The 27500-nt window shown below is 44.8% G+C and overlaps 1 protein-coding gene across 1 annotated transcript in view; it reads left to right on the plus strand.

Moving 5' to 3' along the window:
- The first annotated feature begins 430 nt into the window (after positions 1-430).
- The window catches only part of chchd1 (coiled-coil-helix-coiled-coil-helix domain containing 1), a 30975-nt gene continuing 3905 nt past the window's right edge, over positions 431-27500 (plus strand). The window contains exons 1-2 of the mRNA XM_077495235.1: positions 431-707; positions 24589-24707. Of these exons, the coding sequence (XP_077351361.1) occupies positions 569-707; positions 24589-24707 (258 nt within the window). The 5' untranslated portion in view covers positions 431-568. The remainder of the gene's footprint in view (positions 708-24588; positions 24708-27500) is intronic.

Genomic DNA, 27500 nt, shown 5'->3' on the forward strand with positions numbered 1-27500 from the left:
CAAAACAAAACAAAACAAAACAAAACAAAACAAAACAAAACAAAACAAAACAAAACAAAACAAAACAAAACAAAAAAGAGGCCCAATCAGGCATAAATTCTTCAAATTATTAAATGCCAACAAGGCTTGCTTTGTTTAAAGTTTAAACAAAGCAAGCCTGAGGGAGGCTTGAGGAGGGTTTAAACTTTAAACCCTCCTCAAGCCTCCCTTTCCAAACTTTCTATTTCCTTCAAAACAACAACAAAACAACTGTACATCCTGCTTCGTTCAGAGGCAACGCGTTTCAAATTAAATTTGTTGCTGATGTTGTATATATTGTTTATATTCAAAATGTATACGTTTTGTATACTGTTTTGTTCAAATAAACTAAATAGTTTATAAAGTTATTTATTTGTTTAAAAAAAAAATGTTCCAAGTTACGTACCTCCGGTAGAGGTCACGTGTTTCCGGAGGAGCTCCACTCGCGCAGCGCAGCGTCTGCAGCAAGCGTTGCAAGAAGAAGAAGACGGCGACTACCACCCGAGCAAACCTAAAGCCAAGAAAGTTAATTACCTGATTAACGAATGAAATGGCGGTACAGGGTGGAATATTGTTTCAGGAAAAGGTGAACCGATTGCTCTGCAAACAGCATGGAAAACCTATACTCAAAGCCAAGAAACCTCTTGTCCTGAAAGATACAGTGACGAGCCGCAAACCCAAGAAAGGAGGTAAAACCAAGATTGGTTGCTAGTTTTATGGTAATATACAGATTTTTTGTTGATACAGACCTCAACAGACCCCAACCTAGGTACTGGTAAAAGTGTTAAAAATGTGATCTGTCTATTCCAGTGTGACATCGTTGAAGTGCGCCGCTAGCTGTGGAGAGCAGGGCGTCAATGCGAGTGAATTAGAAAACAAATCAGTGTGAGCTAAAACAAAATAGGTCAAACAGTTGATAAATCAGCTACCAAAGCTATGGTGAACTTGTGCGCGGGCGACGGATGCTAATGGCTCAAAGAGAGATGAGATAATTCTTTCGGCTGCTGGCAGCGATTCTAAACCAGACGGAAGACAGTGAGGAGTGAAAGACGAGCACGATGGCTAGCACGATGCGAGCGAAACTACGACGCAACTGCTTTACACCCACAAAAAGTACGAGGATATGCTCAACCTCAGATCATTTTATATCAGGAAGTTTTTCTCTTTTTCTTATACAGCTGGTCATAACATTAACTTGTAATTGTAAATTCGAGGCAGACATGACGAATTAGCCATATTATCTTGAATGAAACAATCATACAGCGTAAATAACTACACACCACGACACTTGCAATCCTCCACATTAACTCCAGTGTTACGAGTAAAACTCTGCAAGTGACCAATATTGAACCCGAACAGATCGAGTGTGCACTCTTCGGAGGGGGCAGGCACCTCCTAGAGCGCGGGGGAACTTGGAAGCGGCTCGGTATGAGCCTTCACACCGTGGGACTGGCCACATGTCAACCTGCGTAAGACCATGGGGCCTTAAACTAATGAAAGATCTACTAGACACCTACAGCCCCGTGTCACGTAGTCAATAACCAAGCAAAAAGGCAAGTTAACACTTGCTATCTTCATTACAAACAACAGAGTTTAGCACATCAATACTAAAAGAAAGGCGAGGGGAAATTATTGTATGCCATTAGTTGTACCCGCCGGCTGGCGGCCAAAGGGACAGATTAACATAGTGTAAGTTTAAAAGGTAAAGTAAAAATAGCATAGACTTAAAGAATTGCATAAAATCATAATAAAATTAAAATAGTGTAGATATAAAGGGCTAAATAAAAAATGGTATTTTTTTGTAAAAGTGTATATACACATCATCGCTCGTTGTACTCATTGCACAATGTTACTTTTATTGTCCAAAGGGGCAATCAAAAATGAATAAAACAAAATGGAAACGTACATACGTTTGGATCGGTGTGAAGCCAGTGAACAATTTGAGTGGTGGAAACTAAAAGAATATTCATAAATGACTTAGTTATCACACTTAGAATGAGTGTACATTTTTTGTACAAAATACCGTATGTGGGGTATTTTTTATTTTTTTATATAAAGCCTCAAGGGCTAGGTGGCGCTGTATTTATAACTGAATGTTGTCATAGAGATACCTTCAGGCCTTGATTATAAGCATACATGTCAAGTGTGGGATTTTTTTTTGGCGCATGTACCGTGGAGTTATTAAGCATATCCTTCATTCACGATATTGCTTTTAATGTCCATAGAGGCTATCAAAAATAAATAAAAATATATATATGTTTGGATAAGTCTGATGCCAGTGAACATTTTGAGTGGTGGAAACTAAAAGAATATTCATAAATGACTTAGTTATCACACTTAGAATGAGTTTACATTTTTTGTACAAAATACCGTATGTGGGGTATTTTTTTTTCATGCCTCAAGGGCTAGGTGGCGCTGCATATATAACTGAATGTTGTCATAGAGATAACTTCAGGCCTTGACGATAAACATATATGTCAAGTTTGGGATTTTTTGGAGCATGTACCGGGGAGTTATCAAGCATATCCTTTTTCATTGCGAAACACACATTTTGATGCCCCGCCCTCATCATATAGTATTTCGAAAGGTCAAGATTTTTCCCCCTGTCGTTGGCTCAGGTCTTGACATGGTCCAGGCCAAGTCTTAACTCAGTCGGATGAAACGTGTAGGAGAAGTGGGCAAAAGTCTGCCCCCTGTGAATGTGCAAAAATCGTCAAAAATGGGACATTCAAAAATTCGTAGCTCACTTCCTGTTCATTTTAGCATATGGGTACAAGAGTCTTTTTTTGTAGGTCTTGAGCTCCCTCATACACCTAAAAATATTCGTCGTTCTTGCTTAAACGTACAACCGGGGCTGCTTCGTTAAAAATTTCGAGGGGGCGCTATTGAGTCATTTTTTTTAAAATAGCACAATCAACAATAAAATATTGCTCATTTTACCAGGCCAGATGTGTGTGCCAAGTTTCAGGAGTTTCTGTGCATGTTTAGACCCTCAAAACTGGCGTTGTTTTCTTGGTGAACAGCGCTTAGCCACGCCCACAGCAATTCGCGAAAACTCACAAACTTCGTGTTGTGACATCATGAAGGCCGAAACCCTCATCTGAGCAAATATGAGGTAGGTCCAGTTAACGTGTTTGGAGAAAAACGTAGAAGAAAATTCGTCAGAAAAAAAATTTCCACTAGGTGGCGCTATCAGTTAGATGAAATGTAAGTTAGTAGATGTCTTTAGAGCTGGACTCTCATCAAATGTGTCAAATTTTGAGAAGATAGGATCATCTCGGTCAGGTTAATGCAGCTTTTATTGTCACGAAAAATCTTCAGACTTTGCGTCACCGTAGCGGCCACGCCCTTTGGCGAAAAGTTACAATATTCGGTGTGGGGCATCATCAACATCTTAAGGCTTTTCTGACCAATTTTCAACTGGATCCCTTCAACGAGCTCAGCACAGTAGCTAAAAACGTAAAGTATGACATTTATTGTAACCACTAGGTGGCGCTATATGTATAACTGAATTTTGTCATATAGATGTTTTCAGGCCGTGACTATTACGTTGCCTGAGAAGTTTGAGATTTTTTGGAGCTTGTACATGGGAGTTATTCAGCATTTGCTCTTTCTGGACAAATGAAATTTTAAAGGCAATATTTGATGCCCCGCCCCCGTCATATAGTATTTCGAAAAGGCAAGACTTTTTGCCCAGCTGTTCTCTTAGGTCTTGAGATGATAAATGCCAAGTTTGAAGTCAATGGGATGAAAAATGTTTGCATAGGGGGTAGGGGTGTTAAAAAAAATCGATTCGGCGATATATCGCGATACTACATCGCGCGATTCTCGAATCGATTCAATAATCGGCAGAATCGATTTTTATTTTTATTTTTTTTTTATTTTATTTTATTTTATTTTTATTTTTTTTTATTTTTTTTTGGATTCACACCTTGAGCATGGAAGAATGTTATATGAACGGCACATTAAGCCTTAATATTTTTATTTTAATGCTGTTCAAACATGAAACAGATTACAACCTCTATAAGACTGAAATTTCAGATAAATAAATAATACATTTTCATATAAATCTTAAACTCTACAAGCTTACTGATTAGTATTTTCTAAATATGAATGAAAAAAATTCGCAACAACCGACTTATAAATTCGTATCGGGATTAATCGGTATCGAATCGTGACCATTCGTATCGGGATTAATCGGTATCGAATCGAATCGTGACCTGTGAATCGTGATACGAATCGAATCGTCAGGTACTAGGCAATTCACACCCCTAATAGGGGGAAAAAGCATGACCACAGTGAATGTGCCAAAATAGGCCAAAATTGGACATTAAAAAATTCATAGCTCACTTCCTGTACATTTTAGCTACATGGTCCCAATAGACTTTTTTGTGCGTCTCGGGGTGCTACACGTGCCTGCCAATTTTCGTTGCTCTAGCTCAAACGTGCCGGGCTTGGTTTTTATTTTTCTATGCTAGGGGGCGCTATAGAGTCGCGTTGTTATAACGACTTCATAATATCAAATTTTTCGCCGGACCTGAGGAGTGTGCAAAGTTCGGTGAGTTTTCGTGAATATTTAGGTACCCAAAATCGCGATTGTTTGCGGAGAATAAAGAATAATAATAATAATAATAATAATAATAATAATAATTTTTACAAAAACAATAGGGACCTCGCAGCGGTCGCTGCTCGGGCCCTAATAAAATGGCACAATGTAAAACCACATCAAAGAGAAGAACAAAGGTTATATTTCTAACATGCTAAGATAAATGCTGAGCACGCAACATGCTAACAGTACTCAAAATTTGCTATGCGATATTATGTCCAAGGAGAGGAGGGGAGGGGGAGTGGTGTATGCATGGATTCAGGGAGTGCATAGGCCTAGAGAGAGAGGCTAATGATGAGTGGGGGTGAAAATGTTTGCAATGGTCCGGGGGCAATATGAGTGGAAGGAGGGGTGTAAATGCAAAAGAGAAAGAGGAAGAGAGAGGGGTTCAGAGGTGACGAGAGTCCGTGTGTGCGTGTGAATGCGAATGTCCATGTGTGGGCGTCGAATGTCCGTAAGCGAACAAGGGCTCCGTGCCCTTCATGAGTGAGCCAGGTGGATGGTGTGTGGATCAGCGATGTCCATCCGATCATGATTTCCACACTGCGTGGGGATTATTATGCCCCAACAAAACAGTGATAATGCAAGATGTGATGGAAGGATTTCCCACTGCCCTGGGGATTATTATGCCCCAGTTAGAACAGTGACTGCAAAGGTGTGGTCGTGGTGTCCAGTTGTCCTCTGGACAGCACATCTGTACTGAAAAGGTGAACCAGAGTCGCAAGGGGCGGTGCAGGCGTCGGCAGGGGACAGAAAATGTCAACCCAGATCCTTTCGTGGTTGACAGGACAGGTGGTCAGAAGTGAGGCCTCTTCAGGCTAAGGATTCGGCTGTGCAGCTAGGCCACGCTGCCTGGCTAGATTACGCTGTAAGGCGGCTCTCTGTCTGGCACGGGCTTTCATGATGCCAGCGCGCCACACTTGGTACAGCTCCTTGGTGTCATCTGGGATCCGGCTACACAGGATCCTGAACTCGAGGCGGGAGATGTCAGCCAGCTGTTCCACTGCCAGGGTCGCGCAGTCGTAGCCTTGTTGCCCCAAGCTCGGGAAGCACAAGCCATGGGGCATCCTCAGTCTATGCCGCTTCCAAGAATGGCGGCAAAGAGCCAAATCCTCATCTGGCCTCGGGTGTGGGGCTGACGCAGGATGAGCACCTCCTCGCACCCCCGCTGCTCCCGGTTGTGGGGGAGGGTTGGGGGCCACATAAGATGAGGATCCACTGGGGGAAGTCAACAGGTGGATGAGTCTGGTGGGAGCCTGGGGAGACCACATGCTGGGCCTAGCAACATCAGTTGGCAGACCGGACGGCTGTGGCCTTGGCGCAGGTGATTGCCTTCCAGGCGGAGGGCACCAAGGCTGTGACCCTGGCCGTGGAGTTGGTCGCCTTTGTGGATTGGCTGGTGAGTCAGGAGATGATGGGTCCGAAGGCGTCCGCAGCCGCAGACGGATTGGTTGCAGTGCCGGGGAAGGCCTGGATGGGTTCAATGGTGGCTCCCCTGGCGGCATCGGGGGACCCGCCGGTTGGAGTATGTTGTAACTCCCCCTTCCAGCCAGCTCATCACTCAGGCGCGGCCACCAGTTCCCGGGAGTCTCCCCCATCTCCTTCTTCCTGCTTAGGTGAGGGGTATATAAAGGAGAAACGCATCTGCCACCGCCACTTCCCTTTTTCCTGCTGCACCACGCAATATTGGTCAATTTTTTGGAGATATCTAGTCATAAGTAGACGTCTATCACTCATAGTGTCCGCAACTAGCTTTCTCCGTGTAGAAAACAAAGTATATCCATTTAGCTTAATTGTTATCACTTCTATCAGGGCCCTAGTATTCAAAGTCTTATATTGGTCCTGGCTGAAAACGTCGTACTCGAAATAAACAGGGAATATATCAGTGAAAATTACCATTTCCCCCTTTAAAACATAAACATGTTTTAACCATTTCCCGGGGTAAATAACAACCTCCCTAACCACAACATGAAGGGGGCAAGAGCCTATATAGTGATAGGGAGTAAATACTACTTTATTACTCCGGGCACATCGGGTAGTAGAGCGACAAAAAGGGATGGGGCCGAGGGGTAAATCATTCAATATGTCCTGTAGACCAAATTTAAGTTTTTTGTTTGTTTTATGAGTCATCAGTTAAGATATTTATCTGCCATAACTTCATAGACAGAGTCGCAAGGGAAAGAGGAAGTGGAATTAGGCAAATGCATGTTGGCGTCGTGAGAATCAACCACTACTGGAAAGTGGGTTACAGCATCAATAGATCTCCTAACTAGCACTTTGATCAGGGGCAATATACAACAGGCGGTAATTAACACTAGCAAGAGGAGCAGGCCCAGTGCAGAGGCAATGACGGACAAAACCTTCCCGAAAGACATACTTTCAAACCATTTGGCGAGTGTGTCCAGCCACCCAGTTTTGGTGTTCCAATTTGAATTATGGACATGCTCGTCTTGTAGCGTAACCAATTGTTGTAAGACTAATGTAAGGTTTCCTTTCTCGCCAGTATGCATAGGAATTTCCACACAACATTCTTCACCAATCATTGAACAGATTCCATTATCAACGGCTAACATAGTGTCCAACACAAGTCTATTTTGCAAGGTCATTAGAGTGGTAGCATGGAGCTGCTCATGAATATTCTCTAAAGCCATTACTGTCCAGTTAATAAAACGTTGTTGATTATACCACAAGTAATTAACCCATCTACTGTTACGAGCAATATATTGTGAATTAATAATTGGACCAATGTGCGGAATCCAGCCAGTGCCTTGGCCGGACCGGATCCAATCTTCAGAAATAGCAGAATGCTCAGCCGGGACCCCTATTGGCTGTTGGTCCCATGAAATATAGACAGAATCGGGCTCAGTGAGTGCGGTTGGACGCAAAATAGACCTATTCCCAGCCTTTTTAGTAATAGCCAACACTGCCAACTGCCCAGTCACCATAACAGGTGCACACAACCCCCGCCAGCGGGCAGGAATTACAGCCTTAACTTGATCATCATTATCGCACAACCAAAAGACGTCAGCGAGTGGGGTACTGGGAGCATCACCTGCAATAACAGGGATGACTCTGTGGGTTCCAGAAGTGCCATTAACAGCATGGACCAGGTCACCTCCATTCTGGAGGACCTGCGCACATTGCAGTGGGGACAGGGCAGTTGTGTTAATTAAATGTATGACTGACCAAAGCCTGCGACCACCCGGGATGACACTAGTTAGGGTGTGGGTTCTTTGTAGATGTGCATCCATTGAACGGTTAGCTGCCTTTATCCACATTTTTTTATATTTAAGCCCAAAAGCAACACAGACCGGGTGCACAATATTTCGGTCTATACGCGACATAGGTGGGACAGCTAAAGACATATTTTTAGACAAAACCCGCGGGCAATGGTACTTATCTGTGACCCATCCAGGGTAAATACCTGATGCTAACCATAGCGCACAAGTCGTAAAACATAATCCAGCACCACAATCATTTTCCCTTAATTCCGGCAGGGGCCGCACAGTGGGCAAGCGCTTACGATTATAACATGTTATACAAGGGCGTTTGCTTATTTGTCGGGCTGAATAGACCATCCATTGATAAAATAGACTACTATCCTGTCCCAAGATTTTAACAGAATGATCATTATTAGCTATTTCATTATAATTAGGCAAATTAACAGCGCGCCGGGAGCGAGTGTGTGCCACGCGCATCAGTGTAAAAGCTTAATTTACAGTCATAGTAACGCCTGTATAACCAGTAGTCGGGAGACAGTGGGTGACATTGCACATGAGTGTGACTGAACCATAAACGTAACATTGTCTAGTCAGTGCCTCCATTGCGAATTTGTCATGAGTCGGTCCTTCAGTCAGAGTATAACGGCTAGAGGGAGTGTTTACATATGTCAGATCTATGTCAGAGTCGTTGTCCCAGGCCCCCTGTGCCGCAACAACAAGTCCTGCAGCCAGGGCACATTGGTGAAGACGCACTTCCCTATCCTCCATACTCTGCACTAAGCTAAAGGTGAAATACGTCAGGGGCGGCAGGGCTAGCAGCCAGATCAGCAAGGTCAGGCTGATATTCCTGCAGTTCACGGAGGAGGTCAAGGTCAATGGTCGAGAAAGGGACACAGTCACTCCGACTCGGCTCAGCCTGGTCTGGATCCGCCTGACCGGTCTGGGCGGAGGACGGGCCGGCTCCTCCATCGTCAACTGATCCGGCCCCAATGTCTCCTCCAACTGATGCATCTCCACCCATTCCTGTGGTGGGGGGTGGGAGAGCTGCACTTCCCCCCCCCCTCGGGGGAAACATCACCTGTGACATCACCCGGACTAGGCTGCTCATTGCCAGATGATGCCAACTCGCTTGCGCAGCTAGGACTCAGAGGCGGAGGTAGCGAGCCACTACTAGGTGATGAAGAGTCGCCCCCTTGTGCTAGTCTTTGGGATCGTCTAGGGGCGCGCTGCACAGAGGGTTCTCTAGCTGCTGCGGGCGTCCGAGACCTGGCTTCTCCCTGCGGGGTGGCGTGGTCACCCCTGGCCAGGCCTGGTTGCGTTTCAGCAGGCCCTTCAGGCCGCGGTGCAGGACAGCAGTGGTTTAGGTGGAACCAGACTGATTTACCTTGGACTTTTGACTGAAGTCGGAGTTGACAAGATGACCTTGAAAGGACCTTCCCGTCGAGCCTCGTTCCACCTGCGCTTGAACGCCTTCACGTACACCCAATCACCGGGCACCACACGCTGCAGGTCAGGCTGGATTTCAGCCTGTCGGTCCTCTGCGGTCTCAATTACCTGTCGAGAGATAGCCTTGTGTATTTGGGTTAAATGGTGCAGGTAGGAGGTCAATTCCATTTCACACTGTTCTAATGGAGGCCCTTCATACGGGCCCCTCAAAAAGGGCACAGGCATGCGACGGCCAGTTAGCATTTCATGCGGGGTTAAATGGGTCGTGCGGTTAGACTGTGATCTCATTGACATGAGAGCTAGCGGCAAGGCATCCATCCAATTCAACTTACCATTACTGCTTGCTCTAATTTTGGCTAATTTGGCTTTCAAGGTACCATTAGCACGTTCGACCACACCTTGAGACTGGGGGTGGTAGACACATCCAAATTTTTGTTTTATCCCAAGCATTTTCATGCTAATTTTCACAATGTTGGCAACAAATGCTGGACCATTATCTGAGCTGATCAGGTCAGGGATGCCAAATCTGGGGAACACCTCCCTGCACAAGAATTTAGCAGCAGAACTGGCATCAGGACCCTTCGTGGGGGCAGCCTCAATCCACCTACTAAACCTGTCAATTACCACCAGAACATATCTGTAGCCTCTCACCCGTTCAATCATGTCGATGTGGTCCATCATAAGATGCCGAAACGGTCCTTCTGGTATAGGTATGTGGCCCAGTGGTGCTGAAAAGGATTTCCTCACATTGTGCTGTGCGCACACAATGCACTCGTGTAAAGTCCGATCCACCATAGCTGCCAAGAAAGGGGTCCACCAAACCGCTTTTAGCTTGCGCAACACTTCACCCCGATGACAATGATCTTGGCCATGGGCAGCCAAAATTGCTGTTTTCACCAATGACAGGGGCAACACAAAATGTCCCTCCGGGCTGCGCCACAAGTTTCTCTGATGGCCATCTGTCAAACACTTGGAAGCGCCTCTCTTCTTCCAAACACTCTTTTCATACACCGACGCCGCATCCTGGGTCTCAATCAGGGAGACTAATGTAGTCAAAGGCTCACAGTCACCCGCAACCAGCAGGGGGGCCATAGCCCCCACCGATGCAACCTCCCTGGCCACCTCATCTGCATAGTTATTCCCCTTGGCAACCAAAGAGTCATTCTTTTGGTGGCTAGCACATTTAATGATAGCCAAAGCCGATGGCAGCATTATGGCTTCCAAAAGGGAGGCCAGCGCTTCTGCATGAACAACTGGAGTACCATCAGCTCGCTTAAAGCCTCGTTGCTGCCAAATTTTTCCATTAATATGACACACACCATAAGCATATGCAGAATCTGTGTATGCATTAAGGCGCTTGTCTCGCGCCAATTGACATGCCGCTGTCAATGCCATCAGCTCAGCAAGCTGGGCTGAACAAGGCTGCGGAACCTTTTTCGCCTGCACTTTAGATAATGAACCATCCAAGTGCAATTGGACAACTGCATAACCCGCATGGTTACCTGTTACATCTTTAAAGCATGACCCATCAACAAAATATGTGAGATCCGCCTCGATAGGTTGATTATGAAGGTCATCACGAGGTTTCAAAAATTCCTCTGTTGATTGAATACACTCATGCGTTACATCTGATTCTGGGACCATCATACGAGTAGCTGGATTAACTGTATTACATCTTTGTATCGTTAACTCAGGTGCTGACAAAATTACTTCGTATCCGGTACGCCGGGCTTGAGTCAGCACAAAACGCGGACTTGTAAGCAACGCATGCAATTGATGTGAGGTGAAAAGGGACACAGGGTGGCCCATAGTTATGGCTGCTGCCTTTTGAAACGCAAAGACGGCCGATGCTAATCCTTGGTAGCATGGAGGCAACCCTAACTCAACATTGTCCAATTTAGAACTATAGTAAGCAATCGGCTGCTTCCCAGTTGGAGTATCCTGCATCAAGACAGCACATGCATGCCCAGATTTTTCTGCAACATACAAGAGGAATGGCTTTGAGTAATCAGGGTTTCCCAAAGCAGGTGCTTCTTGGAGGTCACGTTTTAGCATTGAGAATCCTTGAAGGGCTTTTTCATTCCACTCCAAGTTAGCTGAGCCATTGTTCTGTCCGGCCGCGCGGATCATTTCACGCAGAGGGGCCGCTTTTATGGCATAGTCACAGATCCAGGCTCTGCTATATCCTGTCATTCCCAAAAAAGTTAGCATTTGACTCACTGTTTTTGGCTGTGAGGCTTTAGCAATCGCCTCTAGGTGAGTAGCAGATATTTTTCGCAAGTTGCCACATAGCCTCCTCCCCAAGTAGTCTACCTCCTTTTGACAGAACTGCAACTTATCTCTGCTAACTTTGTGCCCTCCCTTTTCAAGTGCGAAGAGGACAGTCAATGAATCACGCTCGCAATATTCTTTTGTCGGACTGGCAACCAAAATGTCATCCATATACTGGATGACAGTGCTGCTCACGTCCAGGTGACCTAAATCCTCTGACAGGACCCTGTTAAAGATTGTGGGGCTGTCAACATAGCCCTGTGGTAGGCGTGTATAGGTATACTGCTGCCCTTCATACTTGAATGCAAACAAATATTGTGATGCTGGGTGTACTGGAACGCTGAAAAATGCTGAACACAAATCAATCACTGTATACCAGAGTGATTCAGGTGGGATGTTAGAAAGCAAAGTGTGGGGGTCCGGCACCACGGGAATCTCAGCATCCACTATGGCATTAATAGTTCGTAAATCATGCACAAGTCTGTAATCAGGTGAGCGTGGCTTAGGAACCGGGAAAATTGGTGTGTTACATGGGCTCTGTGTTTTGACCAGGAACCCTGCTGCTATCAATCCTTCAATAGTGGGCTTTATCCCTATGGCTGCTTGTGGCTTCAGGGGATACTGGCTTTTATTGGGCAGTGTCACGTTTGGTTTTAATTTAATTACAACTGGCTGTGCTGACTTAACAAAGCCTATATCTGTCTTATGTTGTGACCACAATCGCGAGGGTATCTGGCCAAGCAGGCTTTCATGTTCTGCTGACAGTGAGGCTTGCACAAAAGCTGGCCTGTGCACCAATGTGGTCACAGCGCGGCCTTCACTGACAGCAAAAAATGAAATTTTGATAAATTGTTTATCGGGTGAAATATGGACGCGCGGATTATCGGTGTCTTTCCATGCAATAATTTGTAATGCTGCTTTTACCATTGGGCCAAGCTCCCATGATTTGTGTCCCTTTTCGACAAACAGTGTCATGTGTGGTGTTGAATTTGGCGCTTGAAACCATATGGCTGCTCTTAATGGAAGTGTAATTGCTGCGGCTGCCCCTTGGGGGCCTACATAAATGTTGACTATGTGCACATAGAAGCAATTATTGTCCATAATTTCCTTCCAGCAAATCTCATAGTCTTTGTGGTTTTGCAATTCGTCAAAGAAGAGTGTACAGTGTTCAGGCATTGATGGCTTGCTTGCATGGGGCAGTATTTTTTGTATCCATTCAGTCCATAATTTCCAATCCGACAGGAGTGGTGCAGTCTTCGCGAGCAACAGAGAGTATACAGTGGCATAATGCTGCTTTTCTCGTGGGGCCTGAAGTGGCATCAGGGTGGTGGCTGGTAGCGAGTCTTTTGGCGGCAGCTTGACCCAGATGCCATCTGGTGAGCACATGATGTTGGCATTTAGTGCACAGAGAATGTCTCGTCCAAGTAGGTTGATAGGCGTTTGGTCAGAGATGAGGAGCGGCGCCACTACCTTTCTTCCTGATACCAACATTGGAATTGGTTGAGTGAGGGGGATGAGCTGGGTTTTCCCAGAGAAACCTATTGTCTTTATCGATGAGCCAGACAGGGGGAGTTTTAATCCAGAGCTCCCCACGCAGGAATAAGTAGCCCCTGTATCCACCATGAAGTCATGCTCTGATCCTTCAATGACAACAGGGACAGTGGGCTCATCTTGTGGTTGCGTTGTTACTGCTGGCGCCATGATGATTTCTCCCCCAGGCTTCTCTGGGCCTCCCTATTGTGGCCCTCTGAAATCTATCCAGGGATTGGTGGGACAGTCGCGCTTGAGGTGGCCTGGCTCGCCGCAGCCCCAGCATTCGTTTCCCTGGGGGCGGTTCTGGGATGAAGTGCCCCGGGGTGCTGGTCCTCGATGAGCCGCATTGCGCCTGGGGTCAGCAAATGAGGCCGGTGGTCCCCCATGGTGGCCTGCTGGAACACTCTGCGGGCCCGCATTTCCACGACCAGGTGTCCGCCGGCTTCCATGGCTGTGAGTCTCCCTTGTGGGCAGGCTTCTTCCATCCCTTGACTCATTATAGTGCACGTGGATTTCAGTTGGCACTGAAGGATGCATGGGAAGGTTCAGGGTCTGCGGCACATTAGGCTGAGTCAGCAGGGGTCCTCCCAGTGGGAGGATTGGCAGGACAGCAGCTGGCACAGGTGCAGGTGCTTGTGTTGTGAAGGCAGTCGCCTGGGGCATGGGGGCCGTTACTTGGGGCACCTGGGGGCAGGAGGCCACATTTGGGGCCACAGTTGGAGCCGGAGGCTCAGGGATCGGGGGACCTCCCACCGTTACTAGAGGAGCTTGAGTCTTGACCTTGTCCTTCTTTTGTCTCAGCTCAGTCAGCTGCAAGTGGGTGAGCTTGGCGATCATCTGACGATGTGCCTCTTCTTCTTTTTGTTTTTCCTTCCGCAGGGCCTCCACATGGTGCACCAGGTGCTCTTGGAATAGAGGCCAGTCCATTTTCATGAGTCCCACCACATTGTCCAGCCGGTCTTGAACCTCATCAGGCATTGATTTTTTCACCATGACTTTGAACAAGCTTTCAGTGGTGCTGTTGGAATTCCATGCGCTGCCCGTCTCCTCTCTCCACTTCCGCTGGAAAGAGTGAAGGAACTTAATGGGGCATTCATCTTCTTTCAATGTCTCGCCCTCCAGTTTGGCTGGGTCAATTTTTTCTGGATAGTATTGTCGCAGCTGCTTCCACACATCACCACGGTGTCCATTGAAGCCAACATGATCAGCCTGGTTCCCCATCAGCAGCACATCCAGTCCAGCTCTCTCCAGGATCTCTTCCGCTGCATGTTTTCCAACCAGGTGCATCAACAGCGCTTTGATGTCTCCCAAGGCAAGCGTGACTCCGGCTGTGCTTTCTTCCAGGGCAGTGATCCACTTGTTAGCCCCGTTCGTTAAATCAGGCAGCCTGTCAGCTAGACCTATCATGTTGCAGAAGGACCAAGGCACATAGTGGCGCTTTCCATAGCTTCTGGTGACCAGTGGGCACTGGGAGACGCTGGCACCGCGAGGGCCTCCCTGCTCGCTGCTTGGGTGGTATGCTCTTCCGCTGCGCAGTGTTCCGCCAGGCCCATGTGGCCCGGCTGCATTCCTGCCAGGAAATGATGATCTTGGAGTGTTCTCATAGTCCGCCCCTTGCAGCGGCCTTTCAGTGCTCCACTGGCTGGTGTAGTGGGGAGGATCAAATGTCTCAGGGATGTCCACCAGAGCCTCCTGGTTGGGCGTGGGAGCGGTGTAGGAAGCGGGCGGTGGGCTCTGACGTGGATGCTGGCCTCCTTCTGGAGTGGGCACAGGGTGCAGGTTCAATTCCCGTCTTGCCGTCAAGGGAGTCTGGGGGCTTAGAATTGGGGGTGTCGGGTCGGCAGCGCATTCTGACAGCTGGATCAGGGATGATTTTGGGCACCTGCTTTCACCCCCTTCGTACCGCTTCTCCATCTCAGCCAGTGAAAGGAGCCCTTTGCTGGGGCCTCCCTCATTTGCATGTGTAATGTGCCCTTGATCTCTAAGGCACTCTGCTAGCATTATGTCTCTGTATTGCTTTCTGTTGTCTCTCGTTTCTTGAGTTGTCATTTCCATGAAGTCCAATGAGTCAAACGTGAACTTCTTCTTTTTTGACCACAAGGGCAAGGCATCAACTCCTACTTTTCGAATTACTTCACGGAGGGTACTTAGTTTTTCTTCCAGTCCCTCTTCATCAATCATGGGTGTGCGTGCGCGTGTATTCGGACCAGGTGTATGTGTGAATAAACTTGATCGAGCTGTGGGGTTGTGGGCTAATGTGTCTATACTATTCTCTCTGGCTCTAATGCGTGTGAGTGTGTGTGCTTCAGCAGCGCGTCCGTGCGCAAAGGTCAAAGGGTCAATGGAGTGCGCGCGCGCGTGCTTGGATCAACTGTGTGTGCTCATGCATGCATGTCTGTACCTAACATGTCTCCTAGTGAACTAGGACTACAAGTGGATGTTGGCAGGCTCGAAGAATCGCCCGCCCCAGCACTTGCATCAAAGACCACCCCCCCGCATGCTCTGCCTGCTTTAGGCTGTGTTCTAAATGACACCTCAAAAGTGCCTGTAACTTCCCCGCTTAGACTTCTATTTTGGTCCCCTCTTACCACGTACTGACCCCCCCCCCCCCCCCCCCCTTTTTCACACGTGTACGGTGGTGGATTGTCCTGCAATGCTGGAGCAGTGGGCAGGCACAGTGGCCCCTCAGCTTTACTTTTTTGAATTTGAGGATGAGACGGCCTTTCTTCCCTTAGCGGGAGCTGCGATGCTCCAAATGCCCGCTTTCTGCCCTCCTCCCTAAAAAATCGAAGCACTTCCCGTTCTCTAGCCCGCTTTCCTTGCCTGCTTGCGCTAAAGTCTTTTGCTTTATAATGTTTGATATTTTGCTCAATTTCATCGCAACAGGCAGCCATAAAGGTCCCTTCTTTTGGCCATCTTAATTGGCCAGAGGTTCTTTTGTGCCACTTTGCCATACATTGTCGAATTTGTTGCTCAAAATCAGGTTTTTGCATGATTACAAATGCCATTGGGCTAGATGTCCCAACTCCCTTTGAGTGTCGAACACCCATGACGCCCTGCGTAACCTCACCTGATTGTGAATTCAGACTTGCCGGTTCGTTGTCCGCGCTTACTTTTATCAAGACAATTATCTTGCCCGCGGTAATAGCAGTTTTTAGTTTTGTTCGGGGGTGAAAAGTTAGCCTTAGCTGCTCCTCGCCGTCACAGTCAATTTCTTTAGTTAATTGCCCAAATTTACCCACCTCCCAATGCACTTTTCGGGGAACCACTGAAATACAGAGCTTTGGATCTTCTGAAATTTTGTTTTCTCCCACAAGAGGCAAATGGTTGGGGATTCCCAAGAAAGGTTTTAGAGGGACAACTGCTTGATCTTGAAAATTTCTGCAGAGATAGTCCAACAGTGGAGCTAGCTTGGTTGCTGTCCAAATTTCCCTAAGTTGCAAATCCCAGTCAATACCAGGAAAATCTTTCTTAATACAATCAAGATTACAGAAATCTGTTATTTTCCACAATTTATGATTTATCAATAGCTCACTTTGCCACTGCTCTTTTCCGTTTTTGTCACGAAAGGTACGCTCAAGCCAGAAATGGGTTCTTATTCCCTGCACTTCGGGCTCGTCAATATCAGGAATATTTAATTTTGGCACACTTTCCTGTACGATTATGTTCTCCATCCACTATTAGTTCATATCACTCACCTTACTTTTATTTATCCTACTTTCCTATTTCCTTTCTTTATTTATTCGTTTAATTGTTTTATTATTATTGCTATCGTTATTATTCTTATTATTATTGCCGACAACAAAAAGGCACTTTATTTATTTATTTATTTTATTATTATTTTTTTTAAACCCACTCTCCTTCCTTTCTATCCCTCCCACTGCAGGCTTAACAATTTTATTTCTTATTTTTTCATGCAGTTTACAATGCAATCCACAGAATAATTCACAATGCGATTCACAAATCTTTCCAACACTATTTTCCACTATCTCACAATCCTTCCCTAATTACTTATTTAACATCAGCTTTTCGGAAAACCTTCCTTTGTCTTTCGCCAACCTGGCTAGCACACAGGCGTCAACCACTAACCTTCTAACGCCACCAGACAACACTACGCAATCTTCTTCCAGTTAACAACTTTTTCTTGATTATCCCTTCTGGACTCTTAAAAAACAACATTCAGTTATGCTTTTCCTGCTAGCAATCCACTTTTATCCACAAGTCCGCCGCCTGCCACACAATTTGCCTGTCACAGACCAAAAGACATTACAACCATCGTTCCTCTTGAACTAAGCTTATAGACAGAAACACAGTGATCTTAATGACCCAAAACCTTCCTGGCTGGGGACACTGCAATCACTTGGCTCAATACAATTTCTTTAGCCTACTCCGAGGCTCTTGAGCACACACGCACACAAAAAAATAAGGTCTTCCTTGACCTAGAAACCCACCCGAATTTTCACACACTTAGCACAATGCTTCTCGGCCTGCCCTGAGGCCGAAAAATAGGGTCACCTTAACCCAAGCAGGTGCTCAGTTACCAGTCAAATTCACATCACAATGAGTCCATCTCGGACTTACAACAACGTCCCCTTGGACGACCCTTCTTGGGATTTTAGAACAATACTACTGTGGCTCACCTTAGAGCAGAAGCCTAACCTTTAGGCTTTTACAACAAAAAATAATCCGTCCTGGATTTGCAGCTCACTTAGAGCAGAAGCCTAACCTTTAGGCTTTTACAACAAAAAATAATCCGTCCTGGATTTGCAGCTCACTTAGAGCAGAAGCCTAACCTTTAGGCTTTTACAACAAAAAATAATCCGTCCTGGATTTGCAGCTCACTTAGAGCAGAAACCTAACCTTTAGGCTTTTACAACAAAAATGATCCGTCCTGGACCCCCCTTCCTGGGGCACACACAGCTGACTTAATACTTTGGCCGTTTTTCACACAACAAGACAAACATACAACATGCATGTGGTCAGGTTGACTTGGACTCCTACAATTTACAATTTACTTTTGACTAAATTCGAAATAGACCTGGGCATATGTCAGACAGCTAGACACGCCGTGATCAGGCAATTAGTTTCCAGACTTCAATAATTGAGCAGAATAAAAGGTCTGCTTACCTTAATTTTTGTAGGCCTTGTCTGGAAGTAACGCACCGATTTGGCGTGACACGCTGTCCGTTTTTCCCCAGAACTTTGTCCAAATCCGGTTGTCACGGCAACAAAATGTCGGCTCTCGGGTCAGGCCGGAGCCGGAAGGCTGGCCGCAGCGTCACCTGTTCCAACACCTGTTGGCAGGCTGGTGCACCAGGTCCCCTTTTGCGTTGTGAGTTGGAAGAAAATGCGAGTCAGAACAAAGAATAGGCGGGAATCCAAAGTCAAGCTGAACAAAAAGCGGCTTTATTGGCAAAAGCACACTGAGACCATTCAATTTGCGCAAATGGAAGAAATCCGACAATTTCAGGAAATGCAATAGTTTATAAAGCTTCATCCATGGTACAACCTCTTTTCCTGATTGGCTATCAAACCTGCCTGCCCACTTCACGCTTAGATCTTATTGGCAAGGGAAAGCCTCGGCCAAACCCACTTATTATGAGATGCAGTTTACTGAATGCTAATAGTATCTGCTTTTGACCACTAGGGGGTAGTGCAAGCTTAGTTTTGTGACTTCTACTGGTATCCAATTGTTATAAAGTGGCCCGCAGATTATACGTCTCCCCCCCCCATTCTTGAGACCAGAAGTAGTAACAGGTTTTTACTGGTATCAAAAGAACTTATTCGTACATAAAAAAATAAGGCGACCTATCATTTACATTGTATGATCTAATAATTTTGCTAAAACTAACCTTTTGCAGACACCAAAGTAATGAGGCCCTTGTCCTAAGCATCAGGCTGTCATCTGACAGTTTGTAAAATAATGAGATCCTTGTTCTGAGCTTCTTCTATGACTGTCAACTGACAGTCATAAAGTAATTAAGATTCTTGCTCTGACCTTTTTTTCCCTCATGGTTGTGAACTTTTCAGGATATCACTTGTTCGTTAGCCCTTAAGCGTGAAGGAGCAGTTTTTCAACAGTTGACCACAGTGAACATGTGATTTCTGGTATTTTCAGCTGGCACCTTAAAGTTACAAAATTAAGTAAAATCATTAGTAACATAAATGATTAATTGGTAACAAATACATGATTCCCTTTGTGACAAGTCAGGATACACACTGGCATTTAATTTCCTTAAGCTATTTAAGCACAAGTAGCAATCATAAAGTTGTTTAGCATGAAAAGGATTTCGCTTGAACATTTGGCCTAGAATAGGTCAATAGTTCAAGAGACAGCGCCAAAAATCAGATCCCACATTAGTAGCTAGCAAGGTAAGATAGCTCAAAGACTTTGCTATACAGTACAGCAAGACAACACTAACAATTTAATGAATGACATTTTACACCATGAAAGTAGTGATCGATATAGTGTTTCAAACAAAAACAACATACCTTAGACTTCCACTTTGCCCCCCAATAAACTCTTTTTTTTGTAGCTAGCGGCTCCAAACGACTGGTTTCAATGATTCGCAGTAATGTAGTGAGTGTCCTACTCGGGATGTTTTTTGTGACACTTTACATATTTCTCACCTTTTCACGAAAACGCTCGCGGAAAATCTAGCTCTCTACATTCATTTGTTATGGGATGTTTGCCCTCCGGGGGGCGCAGCGGAAACTAAGCAGTGACGACAGCTGGAAGGGTCTATAGACCCTGCCCTTCCAGTGTTCTGTTTGCAGAAAAACAAGTACCCTGACTTCACCGACAGACTACAATGTGACGTCACTCTAAAGCCTAATTTATGCCTCCACATTTGCTCTCGCGTCGATGAGCGCCGTCGATCACATGATCGACGCGAGCCATGAATTTTAAGTGCTGCGTCGCTCGTGGCCGGCCGACGTGCACACGTCGCCAATCCTTGGACGCACGTCGATGGCGGGGCGTCGCTCGCTTCTGATTGGTCCGTTCGATGGCGTTTTTTCTTTTTTTTCTCTCTCTCTCTCCCCGCCCCCCGCCCAGATAGTTTCCGTGAAGGCAACTGGCGGCGCAAATCGACTTCCCTGCTCGGAGACCACGGCTGTGCATGTGGATATGTGCCTGGGACGAGAGGCGGAAAACAACAATAACTAAAAAACTGTGTTCGCTAAGCGCACGGCTGTTGTGTTTTGGCGAGTTTACGGCCGACACCGGTGCGAATTGGCAATAATTAATTGCCACGGTGATGAACTTACCCTCCCCCTGGCTTTGTTTCGTGTTTCTGAATTAAATTGAACTTCCTGAATCCGTCATAAAATGCAGAGGAATCGCCACTCTGTGGCGGCCCAGCCATAGCGACAGCGGGACTTGGTGTGAAACTCCAGCAGACACCGATGTGTATTGCGCACAAGTCGGAAGGCAAACGCACGAGCGGAGCTCCAACGTGACGCCTCGACGCGAGCCTCTCGCAGAAGCATACTGAGGCCTTAAAGCTGCGACCCCTTTGGAAACACAGACCGTGAACGGTAAAACACAATTTACTCGAGTATAAACCTAGATAACTTTCTTCATTCATAAATATTCAACATAACTCCACGTAACACCACGTGCGTGACAGTATGCCGCTATCCCCCTGTATGAAATTATTCGGTGAACTACTGAACTGTATGGAATGCTTCATCAAATTCAAGAAAAACACGAGAGCTACGAGCATCTATAAAGGGCCCTCGCAGCCCGGGCCACTTTGAGTTACTTGCACGTTGGGATACTGGCACGTGGGGTACTCACACATTGGCAGCAGAATTTCTTTGAAAATTGCATAATAAACCTTTACATATGGAATTTTTTTGTCAGGTGTGATGAGTGTGTAAAGCTCAATGAGTTTTTGGTGAATGTTAAGATCTTCAAAAATCAGCATCCTTTTTTATTTTTAGGCAATGAGTTGCCCTGATTGGTGTTTTCTTTTGTAAAAGTATATATACACATTATCGTTCGTTGGACAATATTGCTTTTTAGGGGTGTGAATTTGTATCACGATTCATAGGTCACTATTCAATTCGATACGATTAATCCCGATACAAATTTACAAGTTGATTGTTGCTATTTTTTTTTTTTTTACTAAAATTTAGAAAATACTAACCAAGAAACTTGGACATGTACACTGTAAGATTTGTATGAAAATATATTATTTATTTATCTGAAACTTCAGTCATAACTTTAAGCCACTGTATTTAAAAAACAGGTTGTAATCTGTTTCATATTTGAACAGCTTTGAAATAAAATATTAAGGCTTAATGTTCCATTAATTAATATAACATTTTTCCACGATTAATGTGTGAATCCTCACCCTAAGTAAAACATTTTGTTGAATATTTTTCCATCAAAATGGACGTTTAAAAATCGATTCGGCCTATTGAATCGATTTGAGAATTGTGCAATGTAATATCGCGATATATTGCCGAATCGATTTTTTTTTTTTTTAACACCCCTATTGCTTTTATTTCAACATTGGAGTGGAGTGGGCTCAAGCCGTCAGCGGTCAGGTGGAAACCCACGAACTCAATGACTGATGAAGCAAAAATGCACTTCCCCGTTAAGCAAGCGAGCACGTCAAGTGCCTTGGCGAGGCGGTCACAGTGTAGCTCAGACATTGCCCCATGCACCACGATGTCATCCAGGTCCACGCCCACCCCCGGGATGCCAGCGAAGATGGTGGTAATAATCTTTTGGAAACAGCTGGGAGCGGAGCTGAGTCCGAAAGGCATGCGGGTGTACCTGAAAACCCCTACGTGGGTCACAAAAGCAGTGAGGTTGCGGCTCTCGAGGTGGAGAGGAACCTACAGGTAGCCCTGTTGGAAGTCAAGCTTGGAGAAGACAGTTGAACCGTGAAACTTGGCCGAAAGCTCCTCCGTCGTGGGTAACTGGTACTTGTCGGGGATCACTTCCTCGTTTACCCACCGGAGCTCGAAGCAGGGCCGCCGGCCACCCGTTCTTTTCTTTGTCACGACCAAGTTGGAGAGCCACGGAGAAGCGTCCACCCGCTCAATGATGTCTGCATCGAGAAGCTTGTGCAGCTCAGACGTGACATCATCACACAGGGCAAGGGGCAGCCGCCGCAGATGTTGGATGACTGGGGTCACAGCTGGATCCACAAGCGGTAAGGCAGTCCAGCCCAGTGAACAGGGATGGCCAGCGGTGTAACCATGGCGTGGCCACCGTCAGTATTAGGGGTGTGAATTGCCTAGTACCTGACGATTCGATTCGTATCACGATTCACAGGTCACGATTCGATTCGATACCGATTAATCCCGATACGAATTTATAAGTCGATTGTTGCGATTTTTTTTCATTCAAATTTAGAAAATACTAATCAGTAAGCTTGTAGAGTGTAAGATTTATATGAAAATGTATTATTTATTTATCTGAAATTTCAGTCTTATAGAGGTTGTAATCTGTTTCATGTTTGAACAGCATTAAAATAAAATATTAAGGCTTAATGTTCCGTTCATATAACATTCTTCCATGCTCAAGGTGTGAATCCTAAAAAAAAAAAAACAAAAAAACGATTCTGCCGATTATTGAATCGATTCGAGAATCGCGTGATGTAGTATCGCGATATATCGCCGTATCGATTTTTTTTAACACCCCTAGTCAGTATAGTGTCTCCCAGGTTATATGTGATGAAGAAGCCTAGGGCGCAGAATAGGTCGAAACCAAGGAGGCTGGAACCCTGGTGAGACAACTGGAAGGTGGATTCTGGGAGGATCGTGGAGCTGGTAATGCACAGTAAAGGTGGCAAAGCCCACCATGCCAATCTTATCATGGCTGTAGGTGTATAGATCTTCTGCACCGGCCTTGATCGACATCCGAGGGAAGAGTTGACGCACTTCTTCAGAATGGATCTGGAAGCCGCCGTGTCTAGTAGTGGTGAAAGTTTGACACCATCTAGCTCCACCATGCACCACTTGAATGGCGTGGTGCTGGAGCCAACTGAATGGGCGGTTGTTGTAGATGAACCAGGCTGGCGAGTTGCAGGGGCCGGCGCAGAACGGCACACCCTGGAAAAGTGGATCAGCTTACCTCAGCGTTAGCACCGCTACCCCGTGGCCAAGCAGCTTGGTGCTCGTGTGGGGTGAGATGGCGATCTGCAGGTCCCACATTGCTACCGATGTGCAGCGGCCCGGCGTCCCGCGATGTTCCCCTCAAACTCGTCGGGAGGAGGTAGTGGCTCGGAGAGTGGTGCAGTCGGAGCTACTGTCTGTGCCAGAGCAGTGGGGTGAGGGGAGAGCGCCAGCTGCGATGTCAATCGAGCAGCCAACTCGAGCTGGAAAGCTAACTCTACTGCCTTCGACAGTCGTGTCGTCCAGTGACAAACAGTTTTTGCCGCAGCCGGGGGCTGATCGTGTGCTCTGCCAGTTGATCCCGGATCATTTTCTCCTCCAAAGTTCCAAATTTGCACAACCATCACTGTAATCCATTAAAGACATCACTCCGCTATGTGGATTCCTCATGTCCAATTTACACAATCTTTCGGCACATCGCTTCAATATTTTGCTTGTTGGAACTTGGTTTGGTCTGGTTTTATTGAAGCTCACAAAAGTTTTGTGGATCGGTTTTACAATGGATTTCAATGGAGCGGTACGAGCTGTACAGCCTGGACAGATCTTGGCCGTTTGGGGCGTAGTTTGGGCATGGTTTGCGAAAGGTCAATTGTCGATTGAACTTTCAGAACATAGTATGTTTAGTAAGGATGTTCGATACCACTTTTTTTTCAGACCGATACCGATACTCAGACCCTCAGTACTCACCGATACCGATATCAACTGCCGATACCAGTAGTACATTTTGACAAATAAAAAAAAATCACTAAAAGGTATTTTTAAACAAGCATATTTCCTTTAATTTTGACCCAAAAAAAAACAGCAAAGTCCCTCTTCAATAGTCTTAATGCTCAAAATAAAACACAAAAATGCTCTTTTAGTTTAAGATTCACAATTTTGAAGTGTTTCTAAACCGGTGAAGTTTTGGTGAAAAACTGCTGCAAGCTAGCTCCAGTTACAGGCAAGGAGGACTCACTTAACGTCTTCCCCCTCTGCCATCGGTCGCTTGTACTCGTCTGCGTCACGAGTACTCGAGTACTTGAAAAAGGCTGGTATCGGCCCGATACCTGGTATCGGTACTCGCCCATCCCTAATGTTTAGTACTGTCACCTTTGCTGTTTGCAACATTAAAATTAACTTCTCAATTTGCATTATGTTTTTTCACCAATGCTAATTGTAAGAATAGAATACAATCTTACAGCTCATTGGACATCTTTGGTAAATACAAAACAAAACAAAAACTGTTGGGTGTTTCCTGTCACGATAATCTAAATTCCTCTAAATCCCATGAGATTTGATAGTGATGTTATTATATTAACGAGACTGCTGGACAGTAATTCTTTTTATTGATTTATTGTTTTGTTTTTTTATTTTTTACAGAGGCCACCTGTATTACGGAGTTGTCAGTCATGATGGCCTGTTGGAAGCAGAACAACTTTGTGGACAGTCTGTGCTCCAAAGAGATGGGTGATTTCTACTCATGTGTTGAAAAGGCTCAGGTACATTTACACAGTCACGTATTGAGTTGGGTCGTGGAGGCAGCAACCGCCGGGAGACTTTAGTGAAGCGCGCTGTTGGTGCCATGTAAAACTCACAAGCGACACAAGACTTAACTCATATTCCAGTGTTTGATTAGCCATTGTATAAAAAGAATAAAAGTGCAAATATCTCTGGCATCTTACTCCCTGAATTTTTTAAAAAACAGATTAAAGTAGCACTAAGGAATTTTTCAACCATAATCAAATATTTGATTTATACTCTTCTGATAAAACAATGACGTAAAACTAGTTGAATGATCCCGTTGCTATGGCCTGAGGAGTCTTCTGTCATTTTTACTGACACTAAACAACTTTGAGGAGGCTGGTAGGAACTAGGGCTGGGCAATATGACCTAAAATCAATATCACGATAAATTTGGCAGTTTTACCTCAGTAACGATAAATGCATGCTAAATACAAAAAAAAAATATGAATATGCCACCTGAAAATAACTGCAGGAAATGCAAATTAACAGCTTTTTTGTTGATTTGACCAACTTGCACACATTACTTTCAATGAATGATACATAAAAGTATGAAAATCTCTTGTAACCATTAAAGTATAAATATTTAAAATAGCTTGCATGACTTGAACAATGTGACATTAGAACTAGGGATGTAACGATATCCAAACATCACGATACGATATTATCACAATATGAAGCTCACGATACGATAATTATCACGATATTGTGGGGAGGTTGGTGATATTTAAAAAAGTACAATACTGCTAAAAACAAAACAACAAAAAACAACAATATTGAGGCGCTTACTTGTTAATACATGCATACATTGAGTTCCTCCACATATTGACTCGGTTCACAAGCATATTCTGTTCCCATTCATCTGACAATTAGCGTAGATTTGAAACATAGAAGGGCCAAAACATGCCTTTGTGAAAATTAAACTGCACTAAAAAACTAGCCACCAGAGGGTGCTAGAACTGCACAAATGGAATCAACCTGACTTTTTTTTTTTAACAGATGTGTTCCTTTTAAAAATTGTGAACATGACGATGACGATATTGTGGCAGTTTTAATATCACGATATCACAATACTGCCCTTACATCCTGAATTAGAACATGAGAAAAAGGTTACCTCTTGTAAACTTTTTTTTTTTTTACTACCTTGCGCAAAGGTACTGTAATGCCATGTGTAAAGGCGGTGTAATGCCATGTGTAAAGGCGGTAATGTATTTGTGGAGGTAATGTTTCTTGCAAATTATAAATAATGCCATGTGCAAAAGAGGTAGTGTGGCTTGTAAACAAAATACATAAAATAAAAAATAAAATGTCTATCTACACATAATCAATTGCAAATAAAATTGCTTGACATGTCTAAATTAATTGGTTGGGTGGAGTCACGTGACTACACACACGCTGAACTGTCTTAAAGAGGAATGAACATAGCCTACCAAGAACACACAGTTAAAACAGACGAAAAGACTTTTATTTTCTGTTTTCATTAAAACACCGAATTTACCGACATGGGAAAAATGACGTCGGTTATTGTAGTAAACTTTGGTAACCGTAAACTTTCGGTTAATCGCCCAACCCTAATAAGAACACTCTCACACAAAAAATGTATATGCATATATATTAGAGGTGTCAGTCGATTAAAATTGTAATCGATTGTAATCGTAATTAATTGCATGATTTCAATAATTAACTGACGATTAATCGCACATTAATCGCAAATTTTATATCTCAATTTATATCTAAATTTACAATAAAATGTACATTTCCCCCTAATTTAAATATGGTTTTATTTTTTAGTATTATTTAGTAGTATTTAGAAGGAAATTTTGGTTCATCCAGTTGTTAATTTGCTCTAGAGAATGACACAATACGTTAATAGAACTGCTGTCATTTGGGGACATTGATAAATACAGTTGTGTGTCATCTGCATAACTATGAAGTCAACATCGGCGTTCTGAAGCATTTGACCTAAAGGTAACATATACAGACTGAACAACAGGGGTCCAAGGACTGACCCTTGAGGGACCCCACATGTCATGGCCTTTCGATCAGATTCAAAATTTCCAATAGTCACAAAGTAACTCCTTTCCTCCAAATAGGACCTGAACCATTTAAGGACCTTTTTTAAGGACCATTTTTATCAGACCCCCGACGGGCCATACAATTTATGGCACAAGATTTAACCATCTGCTTCTCTTAATCCTCCTCCAAATGTACGAAAGCATCGAACTCCATGCATAGCACGTTGCTTCTTGCCACTCATTTCCCATGATGCAACGCGCGAAACATAAACAATACGTCACACAGGATCCTCCTATAAAATAGGCCTCACATCTAAAGATAAATAGGCTTGGGCTCACTCCAACTGACAAGACGGCATCCATTCGGCTCTTTACTCTCACAGGGGTTTCAAGTGCCCATGGACACCTCTTGGTGCTTGGTGCTAACGGCTAACAGAGTGCGTTCTTTCAAAGCAAGGCACGGGTGGTAGTCCAAATAGCTCCTCCACGCTACATTCTGCCCCTGAAACACTGTCTTTTAGCTCCAGTGAATTTCTATAGAGCGTTTTCACGACACGTCATCAGGAGCGTCATTAACCCAGAAGTAGCCATCTTGGCGATACTCCGTTGCCCACACTCCGAGTCCGCACCACAACAGAGAACTTTGTTGAGGACAATGGTAAACCTTTGTCCATCAGATGTTGATTTTGATTAAAGTATATTCCATATTCACTTTGGAAATAAAATACCATTAATCATTACTAGATGACTATTTCTT

Source organism: Festucalex cinctus, chromosome 14, assembly GCF_051991245.1.
Source record: "Festucalex cinctus isolate MCC-2025b chromosome 14, RoL_Fcin_1.0, whole genome shotgun sequence".
Lineage (NCBI taxonomy): Eukaryota > Metazoa > Chordata > Actinopteri > Syngnathiformes > Syngnathidae > Festucalex > Festucalex cinctus.